At 24.5% G+C, this 18,828-nt stretch overlaps 5 protein-coding genes across 5 annotated transcripts; 3 read left to right on the forward strand and 2 right to left on the reverse strand. All coding sequences in view use genetic code 6, as the record gives it.

Moving 5' to 3' along the window:
- Nucleotides 1–1,238: 1,238 nt before the first annotated feature.
- On the forward strand, nucleotides 1,239–4,191 carry TTHERM_01075660 (hypothetical protein; the record flags this gene model as incomplete). The annotated part of the gene is made up of 2 exons (XM_001030545.2): nucleotides 1,239–2,091; nucleotides 2,546–4,191. Exons 1-2 carry the CDS (start codon nucleotides 1,287–1,289, stop codon nucleotides 4,189–4,191), a joined length of 2,451 nt encoding a protein of 816 aa, XP_001030545.2. The 5' UTR covers nucleotides 1,239–1,286.
- A 514-nt stretch (nucleotides 4,192–4,705) lies between these two features.
- TTHERM_01075670 (lipoate-protein ligase A) lies at nucleotides 4,706–6,083 on the reverse strand (the record flags this gene model as incomplete). The annotated part of the gene is made up of 5 exons (XM_001030546.2): nucleotides 4,706–4,926; nucleotides 4,968–5,409; nucleotides 5,476–5,636; nucleotides 5,689–5,796; nucleotides 5,852–6,083. The coding sequence occupies 5 exons, from the start codon at nucleotides 6,081–6,083 to the stop codon at nucleotides 4,706–4,708; spliced, it is 1,164 nt and encodes a 387-aa protein (XP_001030546.2).
- Nucleotides 6,084–6,708: 625 nt separating this feature from the next.
- Nucleotides 6,709–10,169, reverse strand: TTHERM_01075680 (transmembrane protein, putative; the record flags this gene model as incomplete). Its single annotated transcript, XM_001030547.2, has 5 exons — nucleotides 6,709–7,643; nucleotides 7,708–8,443; nucleotides 8,621–9,456; nucleotides 9,684–9,988; nucleotides 10,048–10,169. The coding sequence occupies 5 exons, from the start codon at nucleotides 10,167–10,169 to the stop codon at nucleotides 6,709–6,711; spliced, it is 2,934 nt and encodes a 977-aa protein (XP_001030547.2).
- A 1,110-nt stretch (nucleotides 10,170–11,279) lies between these two features.
- Nucleotides 11,280–14,963, forward strand: TTHERM_01075690 (ankyrin repeat protein; the record flags this gene model as incomplete). Its single annotated transcript, XM_001030548.2, has 6 exons — nucleotides 11,280–14,006; nucleotides 14,064–14,207; nucleotides 14,253–14,351; nucleotides 14,442–14,498; nucleotides 14,646–14,750; nucleotides 14,820–14,963. The coding sequence occupies exons 1-6, from the start codon at nucleotides 11,424–11,426 to the stop codon at nucleotides 14,961–14,963; spliced, it is 3,132 nt and encodes a 1,043-aa protein (XP_001030548.2). The 5' UTR covers nucleotides 11,280–11,423.
- A 1,026-nt stretch (nucleotides 14,964–15,989) lies between these two features.
- On the forward strand, nucleotides 15,990–18,727 carry TTHERM_01075700 (inositol hexakisphosphate kinase; the record flags this gene model as incomplete). The annotated part of the gene is made up of 5 exons (XM_001030549.2): nucleotides 15,990–16,437; nucleotides 17,069–17,137; nucleotides 17,197–17,348; nucleotides 17,403–17,508; nucleotides 17,562–18,727. The coding sequence occupies 5 exons, from the start codon at nucleotides 15,990–15,992 to the stop codon at nucleotides 18,725–18,727; spliced, it is 1,941 nt and encodes a 646-aa protein (XP_001030549.2).
- Between the last annotated feature and the right edge of the window lie 101 nt (nucleotides 18,728–18,828).

An 18,828-nucleotide genomic window follows, 5' to 3' on the forward strand; every position in this document is an offset into this window, starting at 1 on the left:
TGACTCCAACTTAAGCTTTAATTTTATATTTATTCTCAGATTAGTAACAAAAGAAAAGATTGGTTTTTATCTTTCTATTATTTTAAGTATTTTTTTAACCAACAAATTAATTAATTAAAAGAAAAAGCTAACTAATTTATTCTGTAAAGATACAATTTAATTTCTTTGAAATGAAGCTTTTAAGTATATTACGATGTTTGAATTTATCAATTATTAATCAAATAAATTAGTTTGCTTGATTCTTAAAAATCCAACATATTCAATTACAAAAAACCAATTAATAATTTCGAAGTTTTTAAAATTATTTACACAAGCTGTTTACTCTAAAAATTTATAAGTTTTATTAAATTAGAATTGTAAATAATTCTTTATTTCATTTAAAATAATATTTTAATCTTTTAAAAAAGAGGTTTTTTAAACTTTATCAAAAACTTAAAATCATGTTAGAAAAGTTTTGTAAAAACCTTCGTATAATCATTAAAATTCTTAGATAAAGTAAGCTAAGATAATTTGCATTTTTATAATTTAGAGCTGTGAATTAATTTAAATGTATTTTATTTCAACTATATTGCATACTTAAAATAATTTAGATAAGATATGAAAAAATCTAAGTGTCTTATTTTTTACGATTTGAATTATCACTCAAAACATTAAATAAATAAATTAAGTTAAGATAATTTGTGTTTTACAATTTATGGTAGCAAATCAATTAAGATCTATTTTATTAAAACACTTGTTTTTTATCATTGATTGTTAAATAAAATAGGAAATTTAGATTTTTTAGCATATCTTTTTTAAATTCTATAACAAATATGGCTTTGCATTTTTATTTTTTCGACTCTAAATTAATATTAATTTATTTAATGCAACCATTAGAAGTAAATAATTATCTTTTTTCAGATATTTTTTATAAATTAAAAATAATAAAACTGTTATAAATTTCAAATAAATTATGAGCTTGTGCATAAGTTTTACAGCAAAAAAATTTTTTTTTAAATTAATAAAAATAAATCTATAGCTGGAAAAAATTTCGGCTCACCTAATTTAAGATAGATTAATTTTAAATTAGTTTACACTCCAAACGAAATAGCCCTAATTTAATCTGGGGTTGCTCTATCTATCTATCAATTAATTAATTCAGTAATAATTAATTATTTTGCGCAACATTAAAAGTTTACATTAGAGATCTCCGAGCAAGAAATTTTATGGATATAAATTAGAAACGAAAAAGCTTTGACAAAAAAATATAATTAAATAAAAAAATTAAATAATCAAAAGTAAATAAAATGCCAAAAATAAATATTATGCTCTCAAATATACTTTGCCTGGTTCTTATTAGCCAAGCAATAGCTTAGAACTATGATTATAGTACTGCAAATGTTTGTGATACTTAGTCATTAGGTAAATCTCAGGATTAAGTTGCTTATATGTGTACTCACTAAGCTCTTGGTTCCTGCTAGCTACAATAAGCTGTATAAGCTGATGGCTACTCCAGCTTTGCAGAGTATGGATTCGGTGGTTATGGTAGCAACCCTCCTTCAAATTATTGCTGTAGATGCTTTTAAATTCAAGTCTAAGACAGTGATGCTCCTGCAAAGGATATTATTGTTTAAGGTATTAACACTGGTGGTGATGTAAATAGTAACTAGTTCGATTTATCTATGATTGCTGGTGGTTTTGGCGCTAACAACGGATGTGCTAACAAAGTTTTTGCTTGGAATGGTGGTGCTTGGGATGGACATGCTGGACCTGCCTAATATCCTTCAAGTGCTGCTGGTAATTGGTGCAGTGATCCTACTTAAGATAACTCCCAATGCTAAAATGCTTACTCTGGTGGTATCACTTAAAGAAGCGATTGTGCTAAGTTACCTAACAATAACTTAACCTAACTATGTTAATACTCTTTTGACACAAAATGGAGAACTAGCAACGGAAATAGGGATACTATTATGAAAGAAGTAAGATGCCCTGCTGGATTGATTAAATTATCAGGCTGTAACAAAGATGATTCATCTTTACCTTACCCTTCTGGAAAGCTCTCTGCTAGCGATCCTAATGTTGTAAAAGGAAAATTGACTCATATGTGGGATTGTAAATACTTTATTACTTTAATATTTTTATTATTATTGATTTTACTAAATTTAAATATGGAAATAAAATTTGATTAAAAAAATTCCTATTAAATTATTCTATTTGAACATAATTTGATTGCTTATCTAGCATAAAAGAAAAAAAGAAAATCAATAGATTATTTACTTAATTTTGTTGTTTCAAACTAAATAAATTTATAAATTAATTAACTCAATTATGTTTGAGTGATTTCAGGCTTGTTGATTTTACCACAAAAAAAAATTGAATTTTTTGTTAATGTTTCAAAAAAATTGTAAGCAGATTTTAATAAACATAAAAATTAACTAACCTGATTTCATTAAATATCTTTACAATAAAATAATACCCTATCTGAATTTTTCTGAGAAAACAATATATTTTTAAATTTAATTATCACAAATAAATATATTAAAGTTATATTTCGTATTTTATATAGGTTGCAAACCATCTTGCTCATGGACTGGAAACGTATCCAACGCTAAAGGCACTGCTGTCATGTCTTGCGATGCATCAGGAACCAATATACTTGGTGCTAATACTTCATTTTAATGTGTGAATCTTACTTGTGATCCTACATGTAAAACCTGCTCAGCATCCAATGATTCAAGCAAATGCACAGCTTGTAATACTGGCTACTACTTAAGCTCAAACCCTGGATAATGTAATGCTTGTCCTCCTGCTTTAAATTGCTAAGAATGCTCCAATAGCACTACATGCACAACTTGTAAAACTGGATTTACTTTATAGAAAGATGGATCTTGCAAGAAACCTTGCGATTAAAGTTGCAAAACTTGCAGCACTCCTTAAGATGCTACTTAATGTACTTCTTGCAATGATGGATACTATCTGAGTGGATCTTCCGTTGGTACTTGTTCTAAATGCCCATCAAATTGTACTAGTTGCACTTCTAATAGTAGCTGTTAAACTTGTACTGATAATTATGTTTTAATAAGTGGAAGTTGCTAACCTTGCAACAGTCCATGCTTATCTTGTAAAACAGATACCAATACTTGCACAAGCTGCGTTAAAGGTTATACTTTAAATGGAAATACATGCCAAGCCTCTTGTGATTCTACTTGCAAAACTTGCAGTAAAACCTAAGATGCAACTTAATGTACTTCTTGCAATACTGGATTTTATTTAAATGGAACTAATGTAGGATCGTGTGTTTAATGTTCTTCAAATTGCAGCAGTTGCACTTCCTAAAATAGCTGCTAAACTTGCACCAACAACACCATATTAGTGAGCGGTTAATGTTAATCTTGCACAAGTCCATGTTAAACTTGTTAGACTTCAGTCACAAATTGCTAATCTTGTGTTTAAGGGTATACTTTGAATGGAAATACTTGTACTGCTTCAAACACTGGAAATTGCCATCCTAGTTGCTAAACATGCAGCAAACCAAACGATTAAAATTCTTGCACTTCATGCCCTACAGGATATCTTGTTCTTGGAGGTAACTGTTAGCCTTGTTAAAAGCCATGCTAGAATTGCAGCGGAAATCCTAATAGTTGCACTTCATGTATTGCAAATTATTCATTGAGTGGAAACACATGTGTTGGTAGTAATTAAGATTAAACACAGTGTCACCCTAGCTGCAAAACTTGCAGTGTTTAGCATGACTAAAATGCTTGTACCTCCTGTTTTGATGGGTTTTTAATTTTGGGTAATGGAAATTGTTAGCCTTGCCAGCCTCCTTGTTTTAATTGCTCTGGTAATCCTAACAATTGTACTGCATGTGCAAGTGGTTATGCTGTCTAAAACGGTACATGTTCAAAAATACTAAGTGATAATTCATAATGTAATTCAACCTGCTAAACTTGCACATAGGCTAATAACGCAAATGCATGTGCAACATGCATGAATGGATTTGTTCTTACTTAAAATAATGCTTGTTAAGCCTGCTAAAGTCCCTGCTAAACATGCAGTGGTTCTCCAACTAGCTGTCTTTCTTGTATTGCTAATTATACCTTACAAGACAAGCAATGTGTTTCCTAATTTTCGGCAACAGTAAAAACCAATTCAAGCATTTTGAAATTAAGTTTTGTGGTTTTAATTTCTTTACTTATCTTCTCAATTTGATTTATGAAATAAATGAATTTGATTACATTATTTACAAAAAATTATTAAAAAACTCTATAATTATTTATATTAGTACAAGATTGAGTAATATTACATTAAATTTAAAATCAAATCTAAATTTCTAAAATTTATTTATTATAATTCCTCACTATCTTAGTCTTCTGCAGAGGATTAAAAATTTAGCTGAGGACTTCTTTTTAAAAAATTATTTGCAAAAGTACTCTACATATTTGTTTAAACAAATCGGCTGAGGAATTACAATAACTTTTTTATTAATTTCTAAGTAGAATTATATTTAAGAATTACTTACAAAATAAAATAAATTATTAAGTAAGTAAGTAAATTGAATTTGTTAAATTTGGATAATTAGTTTGCATAATTATATGAATCAATTTTAATAAAATAAACACCACAAAAAATTATAATTCAACTAAAATATCTTTTTAATATAAATTTCAGTGTAATCAAAATAGCTTTAATTTTCACTGGAAAAATGTATATTCAAGCTATTTTCTCACAGTAAATGAGAGAGTGCAGGTAAAATCTCATTTTTGATAATTTCGCTCTCATAAGGAGAGAGAACAGAATCATTTTAGAGAACATTTTCGATAATGCTTTTCTCAACTTCACTAATCCCATATGCAATTTTTTATTTTGAAAAAAGATCATTCAATAATTATTCAGCATAATAAAATATGCGATCATCAAATTTGAATTCCATTTTGCTTATAAAACCTTAGAAAAGAATTAGAGAGTTATTTTTTAAAAAATATTACCTTGTTCTTGTTCTATTAATATTTAAACTTCACCATGAGATAATGGAATTATTATATCATTTTCAAATTTAGGAGTTTTACCATACATCCATTCCCATGATTTGAACTCATTTATTTATTCCTTAATAAATGGTTCATTTATCATAGTTTTATATTCAAAATGCTTAGTAATACAGTTTTAAACACCAAAAAAATTAGAAAAAGAGTCAATAATACTTTTATAAATCATATCTTCTTATATATTTGGATAAATATCTTTAATATTACAAACTTATGATACAACACTTTCTTGTGCCTTGCTTTTAATTTATTTTTCTTTTGGCTTTAGATACCTCCAAAGCCTATTTAAATTGGCATCAACTAGAAGGGTTCCATGATGTAAACATTTTTTACCCTCTCCATACTTGTTAGGCATATTGGCCTAATAAGCAGAGCCAGATATCTTTAAAAAGATAAAAAAATAAGTTAATTCTACTAAGTTAAAACTATTCTTTAATTTAGCTCATACTTTCTTAGAATGGATAGTTAAGTCTTTTCTCGCAGTCAATCCTGTTTCTATTCCAATATTCCTCATTGCGTTTTGCAGAATTTATACATTATATTAGCGTGGATCCAGAGGATATATATCTTTACTATATATTGGTGTAATAAAGCTGAAGCAAATGTTACCTTTTAAATTAAATCATAGCTTAATAACAATTATTTTCAATAAATTTTATACCCATATCATGATAAACAGTTCCACCTCCTGTTTTCCTCCTTACAAAAGGCACCTAATCTTCATATAAGTTGAACATGTTGCACTCTTACCATTGATTTTAATATTTTCCTAAAAAGCCAAATTTATCATCTGATTAAGTTAAAATTATGAATAATTGTAATACCAATAATAACTGAATCTTTATTTTTCCAAAGCATCAGACGAGGCACTTTTAAGTCTTTCTCATAGAGGAGCTGCTCTAGAGACAGGTTGTAATGTATGTCATTTGAATCAGAAAAAAATACTTCAACATATTCATGTTTATCAATCTAAATTGATGTGTTGAATTAATATAGAATCTTCTTTGAAGTTAGATATCTACTAAATTTATTCAAAAAACTTTATTTTGCTATCATTTTTATTTAAATTTATTAATTTTAATAATATTTTATAAAAGCTGAGATCCATCAAATTATTTTTATTTGTAAATTTTCTTCTCGTTTGATGTAAGCAGCGTGCAATTTTTAAATCGTTTTTAACATACAATAATATTTTAACTTGATATTAAAAACACTAAATAGTAAGTAAAGTTTTACAAGTAAAATTAAACAAACAAAAGATATCCTTCAAAATGATTTATAACACTTATTAATAAAAATGAAATCTAATAATTTATATCAATCTATCTGATTTCAATTTTCTGAATAATTTTAGTTCATAAAAAACTTGAAAATACATTTTTAAATTCACTTAAAAAACTAAAACATTAAGTAAATATAGCAAATATTGCTCACCATTCTCTAAAACAAAATGAAAAAAAATACTAAAAAAGCATCTTGTTTAAGGTCTACTTCAAGACTAGATTTTTAAAATGTTATTACAAATAATTTTTTTAATTGTCAAAATATTTAAGAATGTTTTTTTCAGAAGTAATCTGATAAAAGTAAAAATGTTTTTATATCTTTTTTAATAATAAATAAATATGAATTTTTACAGAGTAAATTTAAATGCATAAGTCTTAATTTTTAAATGATAGATAAATCATATGGGTACAACTTTGTTTAAATCTCTACCTTTTAATTTTATAGGAGGTAGATTCTTTTCAATATTTCCATCTTAATGTTTATCACTTTATGACTTAAGATCTGGTTATTTTTAGATTAATTGCTCACTTTCTTTTAAGTTATTTTGCAAGATAGTTGATTATAAAATTTGTTGATTATCTTCCTTTATATCATTATTGCATTCATCGTATATGGGCTGCTATTAGTTGCTTTTTAATATTAAATTTTAGCTTTCTTGTTAAGGGGAAATCAAGCTGTCTTTTTATGTAAGTAATTAATTTTATTATTTAATTTATAATTGGCCTTCTTATCTTAATGTTTCTTCTTATTAAATATTGTAAAAGCTATCTTATTATTTTGGTTATTGACTGGTTTCTTGTTAGTTTTAATTCTAGGCAATTTCATTTATCTCATTTATCTCTTCTTAAGCAATTTATTGGTTTTAAAACACGCTTTATCTGCTTTGCTATTCTTTTATCCTTAAACTCTTGAGTTTTTAAATTTTAGTAGTAGACTTTTTGTAATTGTCTTCAAAGAATTTTTCTGTAAACTTACCAACAAAACTGAGTGGTTCTTTACTTTTTGATTATCTTTTTTAAACATCTGGGTAAAATAAATTCTTTAAAAATTCTTTTTTTTATGGGTCTTTTTCATTATCAATAGAAAAATCTACATACTTCTTAATTGCTTCCGTTTTTAGAATAGGATTTTTTCTATCATAGTCAGTTGAAAAATGACCTTGAACTTTAGCATCACTATAAGATAAAGATTCTACAAAATTTAAATCCTAATTGAATACTTTGTTGATATATTTGTTTATAGGGAATATAAAATAAACACTACTAATAGTAAGCTAGGCAATAGCAGCAGAACTAATTTCTGAATTCAATATATATTCAAATATGAAGCATCCTTTTCAAAATAAAAAAAATAATTAAATAGTTTGAATTATTAAGTCAATAAATAATCTTTTTACCTAAAGAGAAAAATAAAATAATTATTTCTAGATACAGATCATTCATTTCTAAAGGAAGTTCTGCTCCATATGGTACTGGCATACTTAGTCTTCTTACCAGCAAATACTTATTTGTGAACATTTACAAAATAAGTGATATAATAGAAAAAACTAAACCTAAAGGTATCAATTAAGCATAAAAACATGTTAAAAGCAATGTGTTAACAGCACTTGCAAAAGGTGGAGCAATGTCAAATTAAGCTCTTTCAAAAATATCATGTACTTGTATCTAAGTCAATCTAGCTTTTTCTTTTTCAGTTTTTTTAAAAAACAGCTTTTGCTGCATCCATTTAATAATTTATGAAATTTACAGACCTTAAATAATTGATGGTAAACCAATATTGTATATAAGTAATATAGTAATATCGTATACTAAACCACCATAAACCCATACATCTCGAATATTTTAAAATAAATTAACAAAAAACTAGACTATTGTAGTATTTATGAACTGAACTAGACCTGACTTTTTAGCAACACTTATAATAGTGCGAGTTTTTGAATTAAAAGATTCATAATTTGCCAACTATGCAATTGTTAATTAGAGCAACTAGTTAATAAGTAGCACCGATAACGATGTAAGCATAGCGTATGCCTCAATTAAACTATTGTTTTTCTCCTTTCTTTTAAAATTATCTTGGGACTCTTATATGTAAAAGATTATCACATAGCAGCAGCCAATCAATCCAGCAGAAACCTATTTAAATAAAAAAAATATTATTTTAATGAAGAAAATAAAGAGATGAAGATAAAAAAATATTATCTAAATTAATGTTAAATTAAATTAAACATATTTGAATTTAGTAAAATATTTGTTTTAATGAATGTCTCTCTCCATTTTATATTAATTATAAAAATAATAATTTATTATTACAATGATGCTAACACTTCTTCTTAATATCTTTGAAAGAGAACTAATTTCAATATTTTCCCAATTAATATCTCCAGGTTCAGGTGCCCTATTTACAGATAGAATATTATTATCAAATTTCTTTTTTTTATCATATAATTTAGTATGTCTAATAAAGGGATGTGATTTAAAATGCTCATAAACTTTAATAGCTTAATCTTCTGTTTCAAAGCTAACAAATGCAGCTCCTGCAAATGTCTATTCTATGTCTATTTCTTAAAAGCATTTATTTTCGTAATCTTAAATTTTTTATCTGATTTAATCTTATTATTCTAAGCTAATATCTCCTCCAAGTTCCTCATTCCATTTATTATATTACTTTAATTTAAAAGCTTAAACAATTTTCATAACTTTTACACCAGGGACTTAAGAATATATAAATTCCTGTATGTCCTTTCTTTTTTTATTTAAAGGAATTTTATCAAAAAATATTGTGTAATCACTCACTGAAACATCATAAGAATCTACTTATCTAGCAAAATTTACTTACTTTAATCTAAAAATTGTTATATAAAATATTAAAACTATGCATGTAGCAAGGTTGAGATAAGATTAAGTAGCGTCAGGATCATTTTATTATCTGTTTGATTAAGCAAGTTTAGTTGCAAAAGATACTCTGCATTATTCAGTTTCTTAGCATTACTAACCTTAATCATTTTATACCATATTATAAATTCCCGAAATAAGTAAAGTAATAAATAAAAATCCTATTGAATATATCATAAACTAAAAATATAGAGGATAAGCCGGGCCGAGATGAGCTAAATCTTCATAATTTCCAATCATACTAATGAGGTATTCTTTAATAATAGAATTTTAATTAAAAAATTAAATATGAAAAATGTTTTTTAATCCTAAGTACCATCAAAATATAATCAATCAATAAATTAATTAATTAATCATTCATTCAATCAATCTATAAGTCAGTCATAAATAAGTATAAATTTAAAAGTTTTTAAAGATGGGTTTTAATAAAAAATAATACAATTATTTATCAAAATTATATTAAGTATTTTATATTATTTACCATCTCCTAAGGCTATTTAGCTACAGCAAGGGCAAATATTTTCTGGATCAATATCTTCTGCTTTGTTTTCAAACTGTTTATTTAACACTTCTTTGTATACTCTACTAGCTTTTTCATGAAGATATGCCATTTCTATGCTAAAAAATGGTTTTTTTGGATTAAAAAACGTTTCCTTTCTTTTAAGACTCTAGTTTTTTTTATAATCTGGAGCTGATTTTGTAGCTTTTCTTTTTTCTAGGTCTTTTTCGTCAATTTATTGTAAATTATTTTCTTAGTCTTCATTATCATTTTAGTTTTTGGCTAGCCTAATATTTAAAGCAATTAAAATAAATTGATGTAAATTTTAAGTCTAAAAATAATCAACTCTACTGCGAACGTCGCATTTTTTTTAATTTCGAAGTGTCCTTCTACCGATTTTTCATTAGCATTAACAATAACCTCCCCATTGCTTTTATCAATTGAGCCTATTGTATGTTAAGGATTCATTTTAAAAACGATAGGTCAAATAATAATTAAACTTATTTTATAACTGAATAAATTATTGATGAAATCTAGAAAGTATACAAACAATTAGCCAATTTAAATTCCTAACTAAACAGCTGAGTATTTATATCTAAAAAGATTATTAAAATAGTTATTTATGTTTGTTAAAAATATTTTAAAAAATAATAAATTTATCATAAATTAATTGATTATCATTTTTTTATTTAGTTTGATGTATTAAAATATATTTATTTCTTTCAATTTAAAATAAAAATAAAATATTTAAATTAAAATTATTTTTAAAATAAATCATTTAATCTAAAAAATGTTATTTTAGTTATTATAAATGTTACTGATTAGTAAGTTAGTTCTTGTTGTGTGATTGATTTCGTTAGTTAAACGAAGTTGATGAAGATATTTAAATATTACTGGATTACTTCAGAAAGGAGATTTAATAAAATTATTAATAGTGAATGAACAATATTAATTCATCAAACAAAAAATGATAATATAAAAAGTAAGAAAAGTATTAATAAAATGGGTTAACTATTTATTATAAATTAAAATAAAAAAAAGTAGTCTTATCTATTTTTTTAGTGACCAAATAAGTTATGTTTTTTATTTTAATATCTATTGATAATAATTTTATAATATTTCAAAAATTTAATTTTTAGACCTTCATTTTTCATGATATATTATAATATATTAAGGATTATTGATAGTTAGTATTAACATATATAAAATTTAATATTTAATGTTTTAACAACGAATAATAAAAAAGTGCTAAAATTACTTTTATTATTTGAAGATATTAAAAATAAAATATTAAATTTATGCTTATTTTTGGTTGAAATAAAAAAATATTTGCCCATCAAATGATTTAAATTTAATATTTTTTTTAATGAAATTTTACAGTTTTGCTAGTTTATAAAAAAATGAGTGAATTATATCTTTTAAAATTTTTGATGAACATGAAATTATATAAATAATATCTTCTAGTTTATAGTAAAAACTTTAAAAAGTTATTTGATGGTAATTATATAACCAATAATCATCACTCTTTTATAATTAAGTAATTCTTTTTATTCATATAATTGATAAAATTCATATAAAATTTTTTTATATTCCATCCAGTATATATACTATTCAACTTAGAAATATCAATTTCACATAGATATTAATATAAAGGGTGATATATACAAATTTTAATACAAATTTACAAAGTTCAATTAACACTGGGTTGAAAATATACTAAAAATGTTATTACTCCCAAAATATCAAGGTTAGGTGTAAGCCTCTTCTTTAAAAAATATTGAAGCATTTCAATTAGATAGTCATTTAAGCAGTAAATAGCTTCCATCATCTAACACAAATCTAGATTTGATTAATCTAAATAATGGTTAAAATAATAATATTTAATAAATAAGTGATAAAAAATATACTTCAGATAAAAGCGTTAACTTTTAAAACCTTTTAATTTAAGATTCTGCCAAAAAGGCTAAGTAAAATGGAGGAAGCTTTTCTCAATTAAAATATTCATAAACCGCCTTGGACAGCAAAGAGAGTTTTTCTGAGTTGCCAAATGATTCACAGGGTTTAATATAAACTATGATGAGCTTTAACAAAAATAATCAGCAGTTACTCAAAAAAGGAAATATAGTTACCTTCAAATCTTAAGAAATTTTACAATATCAAGACTAATTAAGTGGATAAAAATCTAAATCATCATAGAATCTTCAACGTAATCGTAAATATCACAATGGCTTAAACCATGAATAATTGTAGAAATAATAGTCTATTCAATAAAAGTCAAGCACCCAGTTACCTTTTACTTCTGCGGTAAGTAACCACTTCCTTGTTCCTAAAAAGATAAGTTCTTAAGTAACTTTGAAGACAATAATTAACTTAAATCATGGAGGTAACGAAAAGAGAAACTCTATCAACAGCGACAAAAATCTTCCTCTTTTAAGTTAAGATTAGTAAAATAAACATATTTCTAGTGATAAAAACATAGTGTATATAAAAGATAGATTCATCGATACTAGAGAATAGACAAAAGTTAACAAAAGATATTAGGTAGAATAAGAAATGTCCTCTTTAGATTCTATAATGCAATAAAATAAAGCATAGCTTTCTACAGCTTAAAATTCAACTTAAAAATAATTTAGCAACAGAAAATAAAATTTATCTCATAATATTTTAGATGATGGAGTAGCTATTGGATAGTTAAAGTTTGGTTAGACTGGTTCATTATAAATATATAAACAACCTGCATCATTACAAGAACCGTGTATTAATACTTAATAACCAGAATCTCCAGAAGCTGTAACCAAAACAGTTACTATATTAAAGAAACCCTCTTCTCGTCATTAACCCAGCAGAATGAAGTTTATTACAGTTACAAAATATACTAATTAATAGAAAAAGAGTCTTCCTTCAACACCAATAAATAATGCAAATCAAAGATAAGATGTTTTAACCTAATAATATTCTAGCCGAAATGCTTATTAGGGAATGAATAGTCTTGAAATTCGCCCCTTCTCAATTGACTCTTCAATTTAAAAGAGAGATGTTTTAAAAAATGCATTATAGAATTAATTAAAAACATAAATTAGTTAGCTTCAAGAGAAAAATGAGTTAGGTCTAATTAGAAACTTCAATAATACATCAAGATCTCTAATAGGAGAATAGTTACCATCTTTTTAATAGCTGAAACAAAAAACAAATTCATAACAAAAACTAAAAACATAACAATCAACTCAACAAATTTAATATATTTAAGATCCTCTTGCTAATTCAGTAAAAGTTTTGAACTCCGATTAGCAGAATTTTCTTTAAAGGAGTATAAATTTAATTAATAATGTCTTCCCTAAAGGGTAGAGCTGTGTTTAAATTTAGCCATTTGAATCAAACACCCTAAATGACCTCAGCAGATCAAAAAAAGTAATTTAAGAGAAATTAGAACAAGTATAGACTTAAAAGTCATTAAAGAGAATTACATTTAATCTTGAAAAAAGTGATTCAGAAGATGATAAAAGTTACTCAAATGCTCCTAAGAAGTCTTACTCCTACCTAAAAGATCTTCCTGAATCTTAACTAGGAAGCCAAGAAAATTCATAAAATTATTAATATGAAATAAAACATATTGATGAATAATAGGATGAGCAAAGTCAAAACAAAGAAACTGAAATCTAAAATGAGCCTAGAAATACATTATCAAGAGAAAGTTTGAGAGCTTTTAGCTCTAAGAGAGATATAAATAGTCCAAAATAAGCACTAAGTGAGAAAGTGTAGAGTAGTATAAATCAGCTCAAAGATGATTTAAGCAATATAACTGAGGGAGAAAGCTAGGAGGAATAAAAAAAAGATGAATTCTAAATAACTTTAGATTAAACTAAAAACTATTAAAAGGGCATAGACATAGAAAAGGAAATTCAGAAGTAAAAACTTCAAAGACAGCGCACACAGTAAACTAAAGTTCAAGAATTGATTAGCACTATCCAAAATAATGCGATGGAAAATGAGATTAGCGAATCTAGAATGCAACGCAGTAAGATATTCAATTTCAAAAAGTAGAAGTCTAAGATTTTAGAAGAGCAAAAGATTTAGAAGAAGAAAGAGTTTGAAGAAAATCTATAGCAAATAAAAGAAAAGAATGAATACAAAGATAGAGAGATTGATTTGCTAGAACATGAGTATCTAACTGGAGGCAAATTTAATTAGAAAAATTATAACAATCTGAAAATAAACAGACAAGTCAAAAGGACTAAAGAGCAGATAGTAAATATTTTCAAGCAAACTGTTAAACTCTTACAAAGACTCAATATAAATCCATAGGATGTACCATATTATTTAAATATTTAAATCCTAATAATATTTGATTAATCATTTAAAAAGGTCATTAACAACAAGATTTTTAGTTCTAAGCCATTTGAAAAAGAGAGATCCTAAGAATTTTTCGCTTGTGTTAAAGCTAATAACGTGGAATAAGTATCATACCTGCTTAGAGTTGACAAATTTCTTGTATATGACTACGACTTTGTAAATATTTCTTTACTTATGATTTATTTATTTACTTTTTTAAAGTATTTTATGACACCACTTCATTGGGCTTGCAAAAGAGGACTCTTAAAAATGACTTAATTGCTAATTAAATTTAATTCTGATTTAGAGGCAGAAGACTTAGTAATTTATTTAATCATTTATTAACCTATTTTATTAAAAATTTGGAAAAAATATTTTCAAAATAAAACAAATAATTTTTTTATTTTAAAGGTAGGAAGAACACCACTCTTTTTTGCTATAGAAGGAAATTGGGAAGCAGTTATTGAAGTAAATTAATTAATATTTTTTATTTTTTTTGCAATGATGTAATTTCAATTAATTTATTTAATTTTAACCACGTTAACTTTAAAATTCTAAATAAAATTTATGAGGATCTAACTAATTTAATACAATAATCAATTTTTTTAAAACTAGTGTCTTCTAGTCAACAAAGCAAGTCCGTACAAGACTAAATACTTCGATTATTCTCAACTAGCTAAAACATACGTGGTGTCAAAGATGCTAAGTATATGCCGCAGAGTAATTTATATAATTCTTTCATATATTTGATAGTATAATTAATTAAATATATTTTGCTAAAATAAATAGCTGCACTGGGCGATTAAGCTAAACCCTAACCCTAATAAAGAAGAGTAATGGAAAAAAGAAGTTGCTGGATTATATACGATAAGGTAATAGTAATAATATTTAGAGGAAGAATAAATCAAGAAGAAAGAATTAGGGCTAATTTGATATGAATTTATCATAAATCTGTAAAGTGTAACTTAATATTTTACTTTTGTCTATTGTTAATTTTTGTAAAAACCTTAATTTGAAATTCGCTTTAATAAATTAATAAATAAATAAACAGTTTTGTAATTGGGAAATTAAAATTTGTAAATAAATATTTGAATCTTTTTGTATTAAACATTATTAATTTAGTTATTTTTATGACCATAAATCAATCACCTTATTTCTTTTATATAATTAATATTTAAATAATTTAATAAGCTATTAGTACGAATAGTAAAATAAATAATGTTTAACTATCACTTTTTTAGCAAAATGTAGTTATCTTTCAGCAAAGTTAAGTTAAAGATAGAGCATTTTGATAGAAAATTAACATATATATTTGTAGAATAAAATATAATTGTATATGCTTTTATTCAAAGTATTTATAATAAAAAATTATTAGACTCTTTATTTGCATGTCAGGTAGGTTACAATTTATATATCTGATATCATGTAAAATATGTTAACTATTATTTTTCATACAAATTCTCATGTATTTTTTCATAATTTATGAAGATAACTCATAATCAATCTATTTTATTATGTTACATATCAATATTCAAATTTATTTTTTATACTAATTAAGATTTAATCAAATATATATTTTTATCTAAGCTTTTTAAAAGTTTTGAAGATGGAATTAGTAATTGACACTAAATAAATTTATCCATAAGTTAACAAAAGAGTAAGATTTTCAAGAATAAATTGAAAAATTAAATATTTTTATTTGTATTCATAAGAAAAAATAAGAATTTCATTTTTATGGTTTAATTATGAACTAATCACCAAACTTACTGTAAAAATAGATAAATTAATTAGAATAAAGGTAACAAATAGCCTTATTCGATAAAAATTAGTGGAGTATTTTGTGTTAGAAGATGTATATAAATATCAAAAGAAGAATTGGATTAATTATTAAAAAGAATATAAAATCTAAATTTTTGAATATTTATAAATTAAAAAGAAAGTATTAAGGAGTAAAAATACATGATGAGCGCTTTAATTTAAACTAATGAGTGCTTATTGAACTCCTCAAAAAATCAAAATATTTCTTAAAAAATAGAAACCAGCGGTAACTCTCAAACTTAAGCTTCCCCAAGTTAGCATTTTAAGGAAGAAGCTAATGAGCTCACTGAGTAGCAATTGTGCCCTTCTCCTACATTAGTTAAAGCAGATAGATTTTACTTATATTTAAATCAAGTTGGAGGCCATAGCACATTTTTAAAGCCTGTTGATGATAGGATTAACTTTATTGCCAAGCCTGTTTAATCTAAGGAACTTGAATTTTATGAAAGTATAATGAAAACCAAGAACTTGAACAAGCTTAAAAAATTTTTGCCTAAATATTATGGAACAGTAGAAATAAATAATTCAACTTAAATAGTAATTAGCAATAAGAAAAGGATATCAGATATGACTTCATCTCAAAATCAATGTGGGATTTTACTTTTAATTTGTTATTATCCCTTTATACATCAAATAGCATATAATATTTTTAGATTCTTTTTCAATTTAATTGGTAAAAATCCATTATTCTAATATTCAGATTTGGTATAACTTAATCAATCAAGTATTTTATGGTTAGTAAGTATATCAAAAGTCTTAAAAAATATAAATTACATACACTAAATAAACAAATTTGATAAAATCTAAAAGTCTTTCTAATTAATGATTTTAAATTAATTATTTTTGTTTAATTCTTAGTCGATATTGAAATTTTGATTAAAAGTAAAGGTAGTGCAATTTTCCTTTGTTAAAAATATTCTTCTCTATTTAATCTTAAACTACAACAAGCATTTTAATTTAAAATAAATATTCCACAGCCCATAATATTTCTTTTACTATCAATTTTATTAAAGCTCTTTAAAGATGAAAATATTTTTATAAAATATGGCTTAAAATCAATTAATATTAGAAAAATCAGTTTCTATCAATTTTTATCTATAAATTAATATAATTCTGTATCAAAATTTTTTTGAATGAAATATATGTAATAGATTAATAAAATATATTGACTTACTCTATTTTTTATTAAAATAATTTAAGAAATTTTATTAAAAAAATAGATAATCTCAATTTTGATTCCAAATCGTAATGGCTGTAAAGCCTTTTTTCAAAAAGATTCAAATATGGAAGTAATTTAATTAAAAAATCCTTAAACTGCAATAAAACTCCTTGTTTTATTTTATAAAAGAATACATGAAACTCTAAGATTTGACAAAAAACAAGAAATTTCCTTGTATACTCGATATAAAAATGGGATTCAAAGCCACTAATTAAAAAGACGAAAATAAGTTTTAAAACTCCACTTCTTCTAGTGTTGGATTTAGGATATGTGGAATGAATGTAAATTAATCAAATCAAAAAAATTTTTTTACATTATTTTAATTTTACTTAAAGGTTTATTAGCCTCTCAAGAAATGCGCAATTTTTAAAGATAAATATTGGGGGAGATAAATTTAGCAGTAATCTCTAGAGAGCTCAGTTGCATCATTCTTTTTTGATGGTAATTTGTTCTATATTTTGCTAAAAATATAGCTTTTTTTTTTTTAATTCTAGGAGAATAAATAAGATTTGGCTTAATTCATATGTTCATTAAATAGCTCAAAAAATTGAAAAGAGCTTTGTAATACTATAAAGGATATAAATTTCATTCTTCGAGCTTACTGTTAATATATGATGGCATTTATAACGCTGAGTAGTTTAAAAGCTAAGAAAAACCATCTTCTAAAAAAATATAAATTTAGGATTTTCCACAAAACAAATCATTCAATCATTCTCTTAACAGCACTTTTATAGATCAAATGTCCAATTTTTTTACATAAAAAATTGTAAAAAAATAAAAGAAATTGAAAGAAATCAATTAATTTTAGTTAGAAAAAATTAGCTCTGACTCATAGGTCAAATATAAACCTCTTTTATTATAAAATTTAAAGAGAAGACAAAGCGCATACTAATACACCTTTAACTCTTAACAGATATAAAATTATTCTGATGTAGAAAAGAAAATAATTTCTTAACATTAATCATTTAATAATTAAGATAATAATATAAAAATAAAGTGTAAGTAAGACTCGGTTGAAAATGACCTAAACCAATTAGATTTAATTAAAATAACAAATCAAATTAATCTTTTTTCTAAAGCAAGATCACAAAGCTCTGAGAGTAATTAAAGTATTATTAGTGATAAAAATCAGTCAATTGATAACTATAGTTAGGAAGAAGAAGATAATGATGTGAGTTCAAACTAATAGTCTTTTTCATCATTTTCAAGCGCATCATCCTTAAACCATAGTTTTATGAGCCAAGGAAGTAATGCAAATAGTAAAAAAAACAGCAGTTTTGACAAAAAAAATAATAAAAGCTTACTCAACAAAAGTTATATTTCTTCTCATAGTTAAGAGTGTTTCTCTTTTAAATAATCTAAACCAAGACCCATTTTAAAATTAATAGACTTTGCTAATATTGAAATTAACGAAAATGTTGAAGAACACGACTTAGAACTTGTGAAGGGTATTGAAAATTTTATTGAATTGTTAATGAAGATAGCTTCGAAAGAGGTTTCTTAATCTTTTGTTATTTAAAATTAACAACTATTTACATCTGCAGAAGCAGAATAATAATTTAAAGTAATTAACACACTTAACAATGATTTTATTCTTGAAGGCATAGGTTTCAATCAAAATAATATTTAAAACTAAGAAAATTTAACCAATAAAAATTGAAAAATGAAAAAAAATCCTTATTAAATTAAAATTAATTAAAATATTTATTCAAATTACTAAAATGATATTTAAATTATAAAAATATATTACTTAAATTATCA

Source organism: Tetrahymena thermophila (genome assembly GCF_000189635.1).
Source record: "Tetrahymena thermophila SB210 genomic scaffold scf_8254412, whole genome shotgun sequence".
Classification (NCBI taxonomy): Eukaryota; Ciliophora; class Oligohymenophorea; order Hymenostomatida; family Tetrahymenidae; genus Tetrahymena; species Tetrahymena thermophila.